Consider the following 15,985-nt stretch of genomic DNA (forward strand, 5'->3'; position numbering starts at 1 on the left):
CCTTAAGTTCTTCCTTTTAGCTCAAGATTTCTATAAATAGCCTCTATTACTAATAATCCAAAAGAATCAATATTTAAAAATTTGGACACATTAGAAAGAAGCATTAACATTTTTCAGAAAAGGAATTCAACTCCTTCAGTACTACCAGCTCTTATCATCTTTTCTGGCCCTATGCATATAGAACATTATAAATTGATATGCACAAAACTGGAACACTGTAACTGTAAATGTCACTCTACAACTAGGGTTCTCTGTCTAGGTTTGTCATGAAGGATTATTTGGAAGCATTTGATAGGAATGAACTGTTTCAAAAACCCAGAAGAAAGAAAGGTGCCTTAAGGGAAAGTGACCTGCTGGTAACAAACCCTGCTTTGAGGAAAAACTCTGCTTTGAGAAAAATTTGTTCTAGAGTTAGCTGTCCATCCACTCACGCAACAGACATTTACCAAGAATCTACAGAAGTCCAGACTCTTTGGTGCTAAGAATGCTTGGATCAAGAAGATCCAAGGACTCTCCCAGTCTAGTGTAGAAAACAGAGCAGATGAATGCAGAATGTAGAAGCCAGGGAAAGAGTAACTCTGACTAAGGAAGTCAGGGAAGGCTTCACAACAGATATTACATCTGAACTGGATCTTGAATTTATTTATCACCTTATTCAATAGATGTTTGCTAAATAAATACCACTATGTTCTAGGAGATATGGTTGCAGACTTGGCAGACAGAGTTGCTGCTGTCAGAGGTGAGGTACTCAGTGGAAAAAAGGGGAAAGAACATTCCAAACAAAAGACATCGACACGTGCAAAGGCAGAAGGTGTGAAAAGCCCAGCAATGTCAAGAGTGGTGTCCCATTCAGGCAACTCAATGTGAGCCCCAGAGGGAAGAGCTAAAAATCAGCCTGCGAAAGGCGGTACACCCTGTAAGCTCAACCTCATGTGGGCATGTGGGATGCAAGAGGTTTTTATATAAGGGTAGAGTGGAGGCAACAAGAAGACATAAGTCCAGAAATGAAACCCTGTGGGTAAGAGATACTGACAGCCATAACTAAAGACAAATGAGGAGAGAAACAAAGAGACTTCAGAGACTGTGTCCGGTGCAGTCAACCAGACTTGGTGACCAATCAGAATTAGAGAGAGAGGGGAAAGGAGTGAAAGAAGCCACTCAGCTTCCTACTTTGTAAAACCAGGCAGATGGCAAGTCATTAGGCAATTCCAGAATTTCCATACTGAGGGGTTTAAGGAGGCAATCCAACTAGAGGACAGGAGTTGAACCAGTCTGAACACTTTCTAGAACCCATCAAAGGATAGGAAGATTTGATGAGTCCATGAGGGAGCAGAGTTAAGAAATTATGCCAGAACAGGCTCTGGAGCAGAGGGGATCCCATTCAATAAGAAGTTAGGCTGTGAAATCCATTTCTCTGCTACTCCTCTCTGCCAGCTCCATGGTCTCTGACCACCACCTCCACCTCTGGAAAAACATCTTGCTGAAGTGTTGCTTTTGACTATTTCCCATAAGAGTAGAGGTACATTCTGTATGAATACATACAGATTTTTCTTTTAGCATTGTAGGAGATAGTGCACCTAAAGTACAAGCAACAAGATCAAAAATAAACAAGGTGGACTACATCAAACTAGAAAGTTCCTGACAGCAAAAGAAACCATCAACAAAGGGAAAAGACAACCTATGTATGGAATGGGGGAAAAAAATGTTTACAAACCATCTATTTGATAAGGTGTTAGTATCCAAAATATTTGAAGAACTGATACAACTCATACAAAAACAACAAAATAACTCAATTAAAAAATAGGCAAAGAACCTAAATAGACATTTCTCCAAAGAATATATAGAACAGGACAACAGGTATGTGAAAAGACGCTCAACATCACTAATCATTATGAAAACGCAACTTAAAACTCACGAGATATCACCCCATGCCTGTTAGAATGCCCACCATCAAAAGACAAGAGATAAATCTTAGCAAAGATGTGGAGAAAAGGGACCCCTTGTGCATTGTTGGTGGGACTGTATATGGGTGTAGTCACTATGGAAAACAATATGGAAGTTCCTCAAAAAATTAAAAATAGAAATACCGTATGATCCAGGAATTACATTTCTCGGACTATATCCAAAGGAAACAAAAACACTAACTCAAAGTGAGATCTGCACCATCATGTTCAGAATAGCATGACCAAGACATGAACACAACCTAAGTGACCACTGACGGATGAATGGATAAAGAAATTGTGATATGTATATACACACAATGGAATATGATTCAGTATTTCTACCATCTGCAATAACATCGATGGACCATGAGGGCATTATGCTGAGTGGAAATAAGACCAAGAAAGACAAACACTGTGTGATCTCACTTACATGTGGAATCTAAAAACAAAAAATAGGAGCACCTGGGTGGCTCAGTCGGTTAGGCATCTACCTTCAGCTCAGATCATGATCTCCAGGTCCTGGGAGCCCCATGTCAGGTTTCCCCCTCAGTGGGGAGCCTGCTTCTCCTTCTCCCTCTGCCTCTGCTTCTACCTCTGCCCCTCCCCCTGTTTGTGCTCTCTCGCTCTGCCAAATAAATAAAATCTTACCAAAAAAAGGCAAAGCCCAGAAAACCTCATAGTAAAAGAGATCAGACTTGATATCAGAGATGGGGGATGGATAAGTCGGGGAAGGTCGTTAAAAGGTACAAACTTCTAGCAGTCAGGTAGATAAGGACTAGGGATCGAATGTATGACACAATGACTACAGCTAACACTGTGCACGGTATACAGAAAGTTGTTACAACAGTAAATCTTAAGAGTTCTCATTACAAGGAGAATTTCTTAAAATCTCTTTTTCTTTAATTGTATCTAGACAGAAGGAATAGAGGTTAGCTGACCCTACTGTGGTAATCATTTCATAATATATACAAATAATACCATTAGGCTGTATTCCTTAAACTTACTCAAGGATGTATGTCAATTATTTCTCAATAAGCTGGAAAAATGTCTTTAAAAAAGAATTGTAGGAGTGACACACATGCCTGTGTGTACGCAAGGATGAACACCCACACCCAAGATTGGGCTAAAATGCTTTGGTTTTGTTATTCAATCCCATACAAAGGAAGATTTTCTTGCTAAAAGTTTGATCAAGAATTTTTTTTTAAGATTTCACTTATTTATTTGACAGAGAGAGAGAGAGCACAAGCAGGGGGAGTGGCAGAGGGAGAGGGAGAAGTAGGCTCCCTGTTGAGCAGGAAGCCCAATGTGGGGCCCGATCCCAGGACCTGATCATGACCTGAGCTGAAGGTAGACACTTAACCAACTGAGCCACCCAGCACCCTACTCAAGAATTCCTGATCCACATAAAATGAAGTGGGGGCGGGGACTGGGGGAGAAGGGAAGGATGACTGATTCTTCACATGGTCAACAAACCAACAATAATCTATATTACTTTTTCTGTGTCCAGCTCATCTATATATGGGCATGACTGCACCCTGATCATAAATGTAGAAAAAGCAGACACTGTGCAGCCTAACCATCTCACATCCTTTGTTGCATCCTGTGTCTGTTTCTCTCCACATGAGAATGGAATGATCCCCTCTGCAGTAGGGAGCAGGCCAGTGTTGGTTCTAGGGGCTTCCTTTGGGGTGGTTTCACCCCCAAAAGTCCGAGTTAAGGATATGAGCCCAGAGATCATAACAAAGCTAAGACTGAAAATCCAGGTGTCATAGCAAACTCAGAAGCAAGCACTTGCAGAAATAACACCGTGTTTGGACCTTCCACCACCAGATGGAGACTTGAAACAGTCTGCATCTCCCAGAGCATGAGCAGGTGTCTCAGAGCAACTGACTCAGGAGCCCAGATTTCTCCAAATTTAGCAAGGGTTGCATTCTCACAGGATTTATCCTGACATCGACACAACATGATGAGGGCAAGCTATGAAACTTAGTAGGTGTAAACAATTGGTGGGGCTTAAAAAAAGAACGTAATAGCTCTAGAAATAATATACTCTTCTTAAGATTTTATTTTACTTACTTGAGAGAAAGAAAGTGAGTCTGAGTCAGGAGAAGGAACAAAGGGAGAGGGAGAGAGAAAGAATCTCAAACAGACTCTGTGCTGAGCATGGAGCCCAATGCAGGGCTTGATCTCACAACCCTGAGATCATGACCTGAGCTGAAATCAAGAGTCAGATGCTTGACCAACTGAACCACTCAGGCACCCCTAGAAATAATATATTCTTCTTAATATTTCAAAGGATTTGGTTATGTTACCAGTAACCTTACAGTCACTTTATGAAGACTGTAGCCAATTCAGTGAGATGATCACTATGAATCTTGCTCGAAATCAGGTTTTAAGAACAGCTAAGAAACTGTCCTTCATCAACATTTAAAACATAAGACTTTGAGACCCATCCAAGTGCCACTTATTCTGGGATGGGCTGCTGGCCATCCTGCCAGCATTCTCCTCTGCTCTTCTACTGAAGTTCTTAGAGGGGCAATTTAGCCTGCTTCCAGGGGTCGAAACAGTGAGGAAGAGCCTCAGCTCTGGAGTAAGAACTGCATTCAAATCTATAGACTAAAATTTACTAGCTATATGACCTACAACAAGTTTCTTAGCTTTCCACGAGTCAGTTTTCTCCTTCATAAATTGGGATAATAGGAACAACCTCATCATGTTGTGATTAAGACACAAGGCAATGTGTTGAACATAGCACACAAACAGGCACTCAGTGAGCTCGTACGAATGATTAGACAGCTCAGGCCTGAAGCATAAGGCTGGCAAACAGGAGATGCTTAATGCAATTTTGCTTAATCATTCAGAAAACAAATATTTACCAAGGGCCTAGCATACACCAAATGCTATGTAAAGTTCTAGGAACAAGGTGAAGTTCCCTGGCCTCACAAAGCTGACCTTCTAAAGAGGAAATAGGGAAAAAAGGAAACAAACAAAGACTGTCTCAGGCAGTAGTGAGTGCCATAAAGCCACAGAGCAAGGTAAGGGGCCGGCAGCAATTTCAGATTAGTCAGGAAGGCCCGTCCACGGAGGGGCGTCAGAGGAAATGTTGGAACGGTGAGTGACCAGCCGTAAGGGCAGGAGGAGCAAATGCAAAGGTCCTACAGCAAGAACGAGCTTAGAGTGCTGGTGTATTAGGATGGATGAACAGATGAATTTCCACAGAACCTGAATCTCTTTTGGAGCATGATCTATTTCTTATTATAATTCTTTGCAAACATGCCTGATCTTTTTCATCAGTTCCTTAAGGGGTGGGGATCATTTTTTTTTATATTTCTTTGTAATCTGCACAAGTCACTCAATCAGCAGAAAATAATCAGGTGCAAGGGCCTTTTGCCTCTCCTGACTCTTAAATAATAAAGCCCAAAAGGATTCTCTGTGCAAAACAAACAGCATCTAATGAAACTCCCAGAAGAACTCTAGCCCACACTCATCTCGTCTTTCCTTGAACTTTACAGACCATGCACTGCCCTGCCCTCAACTCCAGTAGCAGCTCTGCTTTCTTTGTCACTGGTTCCTTAACTGTCTAATTCTAATTTCACCCTCCACCTCTAGTATGTCTCTGAGAAACTCCCAATTTTTCCTTCATTGCCGTCTGTTTCCTCACTCGCCACAGGGAGTGGCATGGTGTGGGGCACGCAATAGGAACTAAAGTCAGATGAAGTACATTTTCTTGTGAAGCTTTCCATCACTAGTTTCAGGTGAATTCTTACACGTCTTAATCATTAAGCCACTTTTCTGCTTCAGAAAGCTATTTTAACATCCATGGTTAAAATCCATAAAGGATGCAAACATTGGCAGTGGTTTAATTTTGCTGAAGATGCCCAACGTACTCTATTAAATCAGGAAGGCCTTTGTAGATGTCTTCATCACTAACGCTCTCTTCTGTGGGGAAGGGCCTAGAAGAGAGAAAGGAAAAAAAAAAAAAAAGATGAATAAGCAACCATTAGGCTAGGCATTTAGCTCTCACTAAATGCATAAGGTCAGCTGCTGGCACAGTGATTAGAGCAGTCATCATGTTTAACACAACGTTCCGGGCTTCTCCCAAAGTGCCCATCCTGTGGCCGTGCATGGGATCGCCCAGGGACACTGGCACCTGCTACTGCAAATTATGGGTAGCATTACCGGTGGTTGCTGCAGTCGCCAGAGCAGCTGTGGACATGCTAATATGCTCATCTGGCCACACACGGCTCACCTGCAGGCTCACCATGCAGCAGCCACTGTAGCTCCCAGTCCAGGAAACAGGCAGCCACCCAAGTGTCCCTGCCTTCAGCACTGTCTCTCTCCACTTATGGAAGCTGATCTGACAAAGAGTTTGGTAACAATCATCCTTGCATGACTCAGCCCACTAAATATAGATAAAAAATTATTTGAAGACCAAAATATCCGTGCCCTTTATATACGATTATTGATTCTGGCAGACTTTTCTACTCGGACTTCAAAATATTTAAGGTGTAGTTTTTATTTTCATATATTAGACAAATGAGTGAACCCAGACCTTAGGGAGGGTAGGATGTTTTCTTTGTTCTCAATTAAAAGAAAAGCACTTTAATTGATCCCCTTTTCCTAGCCTTTGGCTTTTTTGCCTAATGTACTATGCACTCTTTTCATAATCCCAACATAATTCCCTAAATGCATATCTAACACAACCATAATTATACTATTGTGCCAGAAATTTTACTTTCTTTATATGCAGCCAGTGTCATGTTTCATAAAAATAAGAAGATCTATCAAAATAATAAATGAGCACTAAGTAATTGCTAAATAATTATATTCAATATATTGAAAAGCAGATTTTCGTATTTATGGATTAACTGAATACTTAAGACATTTAAGGAATTTACATTTTTCAAATAAATTAAAATGCATGAGAAATGCTGAAGTTTCAAAGTCTTTTTTTCCTTAAATTCAGGCACATTTGATTATACTCTTATACCAATGCAATCCATTATACAAAAATTTGAAAATACAGATAATAATTATTAAAAAGGAAAACTTTCTAATGTATATCCTTTCAGAATCAAAAATACATAAATACATAAAAATAGAATCCAGCTATTTCAAAATTTGTGGTTTACATGTAATGGCATAAAATATATACTAATATGGAAAGATGAATCATGTAGAGCAAATTATAAGGTGCTGGACACATATCCAGCCTTGAGATTACTTCTGTAGAAAGCTGCCAAATTCATAGCCCATTTCCAAGAACTGATCTGCAGGGTATCCTCCCTGGGGTCACTGTGCTGTATATCCAGGAATGGGCTGCCTGGACACAGCCAATCAGCTCTGTAACATGTGCTTATGTCTTCTCCCTTAAAATCTGAATGTAAGCTGGACACAGAAAAATGGAAGCAACAGAGGGAGAGACATGGCATCACAGAACTCCTAACGGCTGGAGATTGAAGTATGGAGCCCTGAAGAAACCAGACAAACAACGAAATCCATTCAATTTCCAGGCAGCCTAGCTGTATGGCTACTGAAACTGTTGCTCTGTTTTTCTAATGTTACTAAAATACAAACTTCTGAGTAGGTAGTATGTTAAAGAGAAAAAGCCCAACAAAACATACGTGTCTACATTTATTTCCGTGCTTACTGACTGCATAATACTCCACAGCATGGAGATGTCATAATTAACTTACTCGATTTACTTCCAAGTTTACTTCCAAGTCATAATTACTTACTCAATTTACTTCATTTAGTACTAATCCTTCAACACACAGCCTTGTATACATTTTATACTTGCTTGATTACTTTTTAAACTCCTAAAGTTGTGAGGTATTGTTATGGACTATAGGAAATAAATGTACAACAGCTTTTCAAGTATTTACTTGAGCATCTGTGGTTTTGTGATGAATCATATGTAATGAAATAAAATGTTGGAGGAAGTTAAGAAAACAAAGTACCCCATCAGTAAGTCAGTGCTGAACTGAGAATGATGTTTAGCCAATGTATCTTATTCAACTCTACAAATAAGGTTCTTATTTGCTCTATTAATTTCTAATGCGTATTAGGCACTTATACATCAGCCACTGTACATGCATGAATGAGACACGGTCCCTGCACGCCAAGTGTTTTTACTAACAGTAACCATTCAATAAGTAACCATTACATTGAAGGAATGGAACACATGAACCACAGAGAAATGAGCTTACCTGATTCCTGTGGCCAACGCTATCGGTGTGCGAGAAAGTCGTGACAGGGTTTCTATAACCTGAGAAAAAAGAAAAAGTGTTAATTGGACATGTGTTTAAGAATGTTTTTTGAAAATAGTTTTATAACCTAAGAGAAAAATGGCAGCAGAAACCTAAATTTGAGGACACCAACACAAAATACAGAAAAGGAAGAGCTGTTTCTGAGATTTATAACCACCTAGATTATTTATAATCATGTCCCTTTGTTAATTTTGTAACTCCACACAGATTACTAAACATCAGTTTTGCAGTTTCCTTATCACCAAAGCAAAGAGTTATGGTAATTCTAGAGGTCTTGTATCTCCACTTCTACAGAATCTGAAAGGTCTTGTAAAGCTGCACTATCCAAAACAGAAGCCACTGGCCACAGGAGCCTATTTAAATTTAAATTAATTAAAATTAAAATAACAAAAAATTAAGTTTCTTAGTTGTCAAGCCACATTTCAAAAGCTCAGTAGCCATATGTGGCTGGTGGCTACTGTACTGTACTACGCAGACATCAGACATTTCCACCATCACAGAGAGTCCTACTGGGTAGCACTGCTATATAGCTAAGTGGTTTAGAATGTGGGCTCTTTAGCCAGACCACAGTTCAAATCCTGGCTTTACCTTTCATTAGCCATATAACCTGAAGCAAATTGCTTAAGTTCCCTGGGCTTCGGTTTTCTTATCTGGATACTGCCTATAATCATAGGTAGCTTATTAATCATCTCAATGATTAAAATTAAAAATATAATACACGTATTTAAGTATTACTTATTTAAATGATAGCTATTCTTTATTGCCAACTTTAAGAAAATTACATTATAATTCTGAGTATTTGCAGAAAAAGAACTTCCTTAACCCTTGCTTACCTGTACATAACTTAAAGATTACTTATGAAGACTTCAGTACCTAAGCCCTGCTATAGTTTTAGCTTTTAAACCTAAGGATTTTACCCTCCCTTACCACTTTTATTTTTATTTATCTTTAAAGATTTTATTTGTTTATTCATGAGAGACACAGAGAGAAGCAGAGACAGGCAGAAGGAGAAATAGGCTCCCTGTGGGAAGCCCTATTAGGAACTGGACCCCAGGACCCCGGGATCACGACCTGAGCCAAAGGCAGATACTCAACCACTGAGCTACCCAGGCACCCCGGTTCCTTACCACTTTGGACCTAAGTTCATCTCTCTCAAAGACTCAGTGAGGAACCCTAAGAACTAAAATGTACTTTTCTCATGAAGCCTGTTTCTCCGGTAACCGATTTGATTTGTCCTAACTCTCAAAACTAAACAAAACTTAAAGAGGTTTTTCTATAAGGCCTATTCAGAACAAGGGGGGAAAAAATCCAAAAATCTCCCTCTGAGCTGAGATGAACTGAAGAATTCAGTTCAAACACAGAAACATAATAGCGAGGTCTTCAGCACTCCACAGAAGTCTCATACAAGTATTAGCCTCATACCTATCTCTTGCCTACTTCAGGAGATAGTATTATTGCTTAAGTTATAAATGTACAGCTCTGGAGTAAGGATATGTGGTTAAGCTTTGGCTCATCAGATTTCAGCTAAGCTCACTTTTACTAGCCTCTATAAAATGTGGATAACAAAAACTAACTACCAGCCTCATGGAGTTACTGCAAAAATTAAATGAGATAATGCTTAACTCAATAAATGTAAACTTTCATTATATAAAATTATCATTATATACAAATAAAATTTAATTGAAAGACTGCACAATTTCTTCCTGGTTTAACCTTGTGGAACATTTGAACTGAAAGCAAGACACAACCACCTAGATAAAACTAGATATCAATTAATTCCCCATACTAAAAATAAAAGTATCTTCAGTGAGTCTGTAAATTTAGAAGATCATGAATGAATAAATAAGTTTATCAATATAAATTGATTCAAAATAAAAATAACTATTTACTAAAATTCCAAAATTATGCATTACTGAGAGAAATGTCCAGCTTTTGGAAGATTCTGGAATAATCTGTGTAGTACTTAGACTCATGAATTAAAGATACTGTTGCATTTCAGCATTAGCCTTATCCGGATGGGCACTGCGTTAAAGCTGTGGGGGGAAATCTGATTCTATTTTGCCCAATGGTCCCAGCATTACTCAGAAGAAAAACAGCAGTAACATTAGTATGATGTAATTTATTACTATGCTGTATTTTACATTTTAACAGAAATATGGTTTATTCTTGGGTATATTATCTATAATAACTAGGATATATATAAAGGTAAGAATGTATTTTGCATTCCTTTTCCCAGCAACAATCAGAACTATTCACTCACTACCCATTCCCATTCAAGACTGCAGCTTGGTTTTTTTTTGGTATGATAAATTATCCACCAGAGGGAGCTAGAAGATAGTATATTATCACTTTGGTCCTACATTAAATGTGTCTTATGAAGTACAAACATTTCTGAAATTCAACAAGATGAAACCAATTCCTATTATTTATTTAAAACCATTACTTATTACCATTCAGTAATAGAAAAATAATGAAGGTTCAGATTCAGTGGATGAAAAGGATGGAAGAATAATGCGTAGCATGTCTTAAAGTGACTCTCTCAGGACAATCTCTCAGTTTTGTGTCTATCCAATTGTACATCCATTAACTCTAAGTTTAGCCAAAGCAAATAAGACTGTTTAGTCAATGTAGTGTTTTTAGAACAGTGTGTATTCTATAAAGGTGGAGCATATCCGGATTTGGAATAGACAAATACACAAATTAATGCCAGATTCTCCAGACATGAGAGACATGCATTCAAGAATATTTACAAAAGAAAATATCCCCAAGGACAGTAAAAGACTATTTTCCCTGAAATGTATTAATTTCTAAATTGTTATGTCAACATAATTTGAAATTACAGACATGAACTCTTACAAAGAGGTAACTAACTATTCAGGCAGGACATTTGCAAGTTAGCAGGCCAACAACCAACTACTAAATCCATATTACAGATATTTTACCTACATCTACCCCTTGTTTAATAAAGAAGAGTGGCATTTGTAAAAAAAGGAAAATATTTCCAGATAATATAAATGACAGTTATTTTGGAAGGAAAGTGTTAAGAGGTAAGTAGGGCTGGGTACACTTGCTTTAGAAGGGGGGATTAGATCCCAGGATCTATGGAGGATCATTGACAGAGTTTTAAAAGGAACATACCCAGATCAAAAGTGTGTTTTTAGAAGATCATTCAGCACAGTGAAGGATAGATGGGAGTAGAGGGCATGGGGTATAGACAAGGGGCCAGACAAGAAAACCAAGGGGTTTTCTGAATCTTCCAGTTGAGAAATGAGAAGTCTATGCCAGCAGCAGCAGAGATAGAGGAGAAGTGGAATTGTGAGAAGTACTTAGGCACAGTGGCTGATGCGCCGTAGAGGCAAAGAGAAGAACCCAGGATGACCAGTGCAAACCTTTAAATAAAGCATGGAGGTGGCCAGCTCCAATGCCACCTACTGGGATGCTCCTGAGCAGGATGCTCTCTTTCTCTCTCTGTCCCTCTGCGTGGCTGACCATGTACAATCTGAATTCTGACAGGCCATTCTCTCCACCAGAGCCTTCTCTGACATCTCCCACTCCAGTCTAGGTCCTTTGTGTTCCTGTTAGGACATAACTCTGCCCTAGTACCCATCAACTTATTTAAAAATTTATTTGCTGTTTAAAATATCTGAAAAGGACTCCTGTTTATTTTGTTAAATTAAAATAACATAGTAATAATACACAAAAGTTGTCCCCACCATACACACACCTTCTGCCTAATGGAGATCTGAGCTAAAAATCTGGTGTGACTCTTGCATACATTTGTTCACTTTTCTTCATGATTGTTATTTTAGGTAACATGTTCCTATCATACAGATTTTTCTAAAACGTGAGTCTGTTACCTAACAATATATCCCAGACAGTTGTTGTCAACACATTCAGATCTACTTAATTTACCTTAATGTTGTACAACATTTCAGTGTATGCAAATAACATAATGATTTAACTATTCTCCAGCCACTGAGCTTTTTCAACATTTTGCTACGAGAACAATGATGAAAATTACCATCCTTGCCAATTATCTTTTCAACTGTATCTAGGTTATTTCTATAGAAAAGATTCTCAGATGGGATGAAGAGGTCCAAAGTATGACCACTGCTCTTTGAAACTTTTTACAAATTTATACTCCCCTAAGGAGTGTATTAAGAATATAACAAGGCATTCTACTGATCTATTTACTGTCTTTCCCATCCAACAATGAGGAACACCTTAACATTAAGTAACTCCAACTGTTTCTCTCCACTGTTCTTTCTTACCACCTAGCTCACAGGCAGAGTCATAACAACCACTTAACACAAAAATATTTGTTGCTCCAATGAATAATACTTACCGTTCAAAACTGTTGTGAGGACTGGGGATAATATGTGTAAAGATATGTAAAGAGCTTAGCCTGGCACAAGCAGGGAATGAATGAATAATTGAAGTAGACCATTATGAAAATTAAATATTAAATATGAGAAAGAATTACCTATCTCCTCAAATCTAGAAACACTATACATAGTGACAATACCCTCTATCAAATTTACCCCCAATGGTGGTTACAATTTAGTTTGAGCTCTTTATTTTATTTTCACCATCCCCATTAGTCGGTTGAAAAGCCAAAAAGAGAAAAAAAAATTTCCAAAAAGAGAACTCTACTCTAATAAAGCTACCCACGTTAACCATTCTCTTCATGGAATCTTCTAGAAAATTCCTACTTTCTGCATATCCAGCATTCGTGCTGTTGATAATGTAATTTGTAATTAAAACAAGTCATCCATGCAGAAGCAGTATGTTACAGCTACTTCTAAGTTCCTGAGTAAAGGAAGCCATGGCCATAGACAGTAACAGCAGAGAACCATAGGGATCAGCACACAGGTCTGCCAAAAAGTGCTAATTAATTGTGGATTTATCTCCTTGAGTTCTCTATCGTGAAGATTTACCTCTCAGTCCTCTCGCTGATCCAATGGAAAGGCTATCATTAAGATTCATGAACAGGGAGCTGAATTCAGTAGAAGTTCCTTGAGAAGTGACCCTTACAGGGAGGTGGGCTCTGCAAGGCAATCTGGGGGCTGTAGGCTTGAATCCTAAGTGCAAGAGAAGCTTAGTAGTTCATACTGTGGTGCTGCAATGCTTTCTTGAAGTTAGCATCCAGCAGCTGAAGATAAGGCAGGGATGCCACATCATGGCTCTTGCAGGCTCAGAGCAAGTGCCCTGCGTGGTCATGGAGGAACAACCATGGCCCCAAGGACATAACTCCGATGTGGCCTGGGAGTGACGGACTGAGTAATTCAGACAGAAGCACAAGGTTCTGGACTCCATCAGGTGCAACCCAGAGGCAGCCCAGAAGACCTGGTATTACCCAGGCGCCCCAGACACTAGACTCCCTGGTGAAGAAGCCTAATTCTAAACTCAAACAGATGGTGATTATCAGACTAACAATATATTTTACCTGAAGTCTCCTAGGAAATCAACAGAATTCGTTATCTTAATTTTCTTTGCAGTTTTAATTTCACACAGTAAATTACCCCATTAAGATATACTTCAGCTTAGTGTCATTTCTAGCAGCACATTTGAGATCTTTCCTAAAACACCTGGTTGTTGCTTTGAATACCGTTCATTGCTAGAAAATGTTCCTAGCACCTCCCCTATGGGCAAAGCAAAGGAGTATAGCCAGATAAAATGCACTAAACAAGATTTCTGTATCAAGATTATGAACCATGAGAAATGAACTCGCATTGTTCAAAAGAGTAGAGTAATTACAGAGGTTAAATGGGTCTAAATTATGTATAATTTGTGCAGGCCTTGATAATGATTATAAAAGCAAGAATTATTCTATACTTATTGTTTCAAAACTTCAAAAGTAAAAGCTCTAAAGAAAAAAAAAAGAACCTTCCCTTAGGAAAATCTTATACTGGACTAGTTAGGAGCATAAGCTTAAGACTCAGATTTTCTGGGTTCAAATCTCAGCTCCACCTCTCATTAGCTGGGTAACCACAGGAGTTAAGGAGATGGTCTATGCTTTAGGTCCTTTACCTATTTATCTTTATCTATAAAATGCATATAAAAGAATGTCCCATCTCTCTAGTGCTAATTCCTAATGCCATTGCAGTCACCATCCTTGTTGAAAAAGTAAGATTTGGTCTTTGCAAATCACTTCAGGAAATAAAATGTGAGAGGTCTACCTCAAGTTAGCACCAGATATAAAACAAAGCTTTCCAATGACTGTGCATACATCTATTAAGTTAGGTTGTACCTCTGTTTAAGCACATGATGGCCAGTGTTTGCTGATACTCATCAACAGTTGCTAAGCTTATCTAATTATAGGATTATGTTAAAGAAAATGAAGATTGTGAATGGTAAACATTTTTCCTTATTTATTCATTCTCTGCTTTTCCTGTAGGTAATTTTCCATGTAAATATTCAAAAACCAAAACAAAAACTCCTGTCATACGGAAGTATTCCTTTTTTTTTTTTTTTTGGAAGTATTCCTAAAAGTCCAAAACAATCACACTTGACCTTGCTAAAGCAAATTAAAAAAAAAAAAAAAATTCCCATGCCTGGTCAACTCCTGAAGATAACACATAATAAGAACCACAATCTATACAGTTCACACAGAATTTTAAAAACTCTAAGAAATGACAGCACAAAGGAATGGGCTCAGAGAAGCTTTAGCATATGTTTCCCTACAATCTCTATCACTTCCATAACTGTCTTGAATAAATATAAAAATCTACATAAATGAACTGTCATATAATAGCAATTTCAAGACAAATCCTTTAGCTAAACCTCACACGCAGCCATAAGGCTACCTTGGTCCATATATAGAAATTTTAAAGCCACCACATTTTATTCAGTGGTTCTTGATTATTTTAAGGCCACAGTTCCCTTTTGAAGGTTTGTTGAAAGTCCTAGGCCTTTTCCGAAGGAAAAGAGAGGACCTTTATGTATATAGATTAATACACACATATGTAAGTATACACAATTCTGCATTTCATCTCAAGAAATCCAGGGACCTCTTGAAGACCATTCATGGATTTCCTAGATTCCTGTTCAATCGCCTTTGCCTATAAGGAAGCCCAAGGTCCAGCAAAATTAACTAGCTTGCTCAAGGTCAAAAAAACCAATTGCAGAATTGGTGTCATAACCTAGGTCCCCTCTCTTCTGTACAGACTATTACACTTTCTGTGTATAAATAAATCTCCTGCATTTACTTGGTGAGCACCCACTGAACACTACTATGGGCTAGATATACCTGATATACCCCATGTGTCAAAGGTAAAACAAAATGGAGATTACATATGTCCGCCTCTCAAAAAACCCACTACTCCTGGCAAAGACCATACAGGTCGTAAGCAAAAACACAGACCTGGAAATACAAAGAACACCCGCAGCCCAGAGGAGAGAGCTAGGCCAGCTGTCCCCCTCAGCCGGAAGCATAGACATGGCTCAAAAGACTTTTAGAAAAGGGGGCCCTGGATACATCTTGAAAGGCAATCAGGAATTTCCCAGACTCTTTGTCTCCAGGTTAATAGAGGTCTGATGGATGAGAATTACCACCCTCTGACCCACTCCCTCCATCATCACCTACTCCAATGAGAACACTTTCCTATTCTGAGCAGATTCACCTGTACCTTACTGTCTGAGCAGCTTTTTGTAGTTGCCATTTCCTGAATAATATTTTTCTTACAATGGGTATTTTGCAGGTTCCAAGAGATTTGTCATCAGGCAAATTTTTTCTAAAGCAAAGAGACCTACCACGGTCTCATGATGCATTTC

The 15,985-nt window shown here is 38.7% G+C and overlaps 1 protein-coding gene across 4 annotated transcripts in view; it reads right to left on the minus strand.

The window, feature by feature from the left end:
- Nucleotides 1–15,985, minus strand: part of VAV3 (vav guanine nucleotide exchange factor 3) — a 352,243-nt gene that overhangs the window by 193,095 nt on the left and 143,163 nt on the right. For all 4 annotated transcript variants that reach the window (XM_072834756.1, XM_072834755.1, XM_072834754.1 and 1 more), the window contains exons 3-4: nucleotides 8,153–8,211; nucleotides 5,831–5,896 (exon numbers count right to left, since the gene is read on the minus strand). In XM_072834756.1, coding sequence (XP_072690857.1) covers nucleotides 5,831–5,896; nucleotides 8,153–8,211 — 125 coding nt within the window. The remainder of the gene's footprint in view (nucleotides 1–5,830; nucleotides 5,897–8,152; nucleotides 8,212–15,985) is intronic.

The sequence above is a fragment of the Canis lupus genome, chromosome 8 (genome assembly GCF_048164855.1).
Source record: "Canis lupus baileyi chromosome 8, mCanLup2.hap1, whole genome shotgun sequence".
NCBI classification, from domain to species: domain Eukaryota; kingdom Metazoa; phylum Chordata; class Mammalia; order Carnivora; family Canidae; genus Canis; species Canis lupus.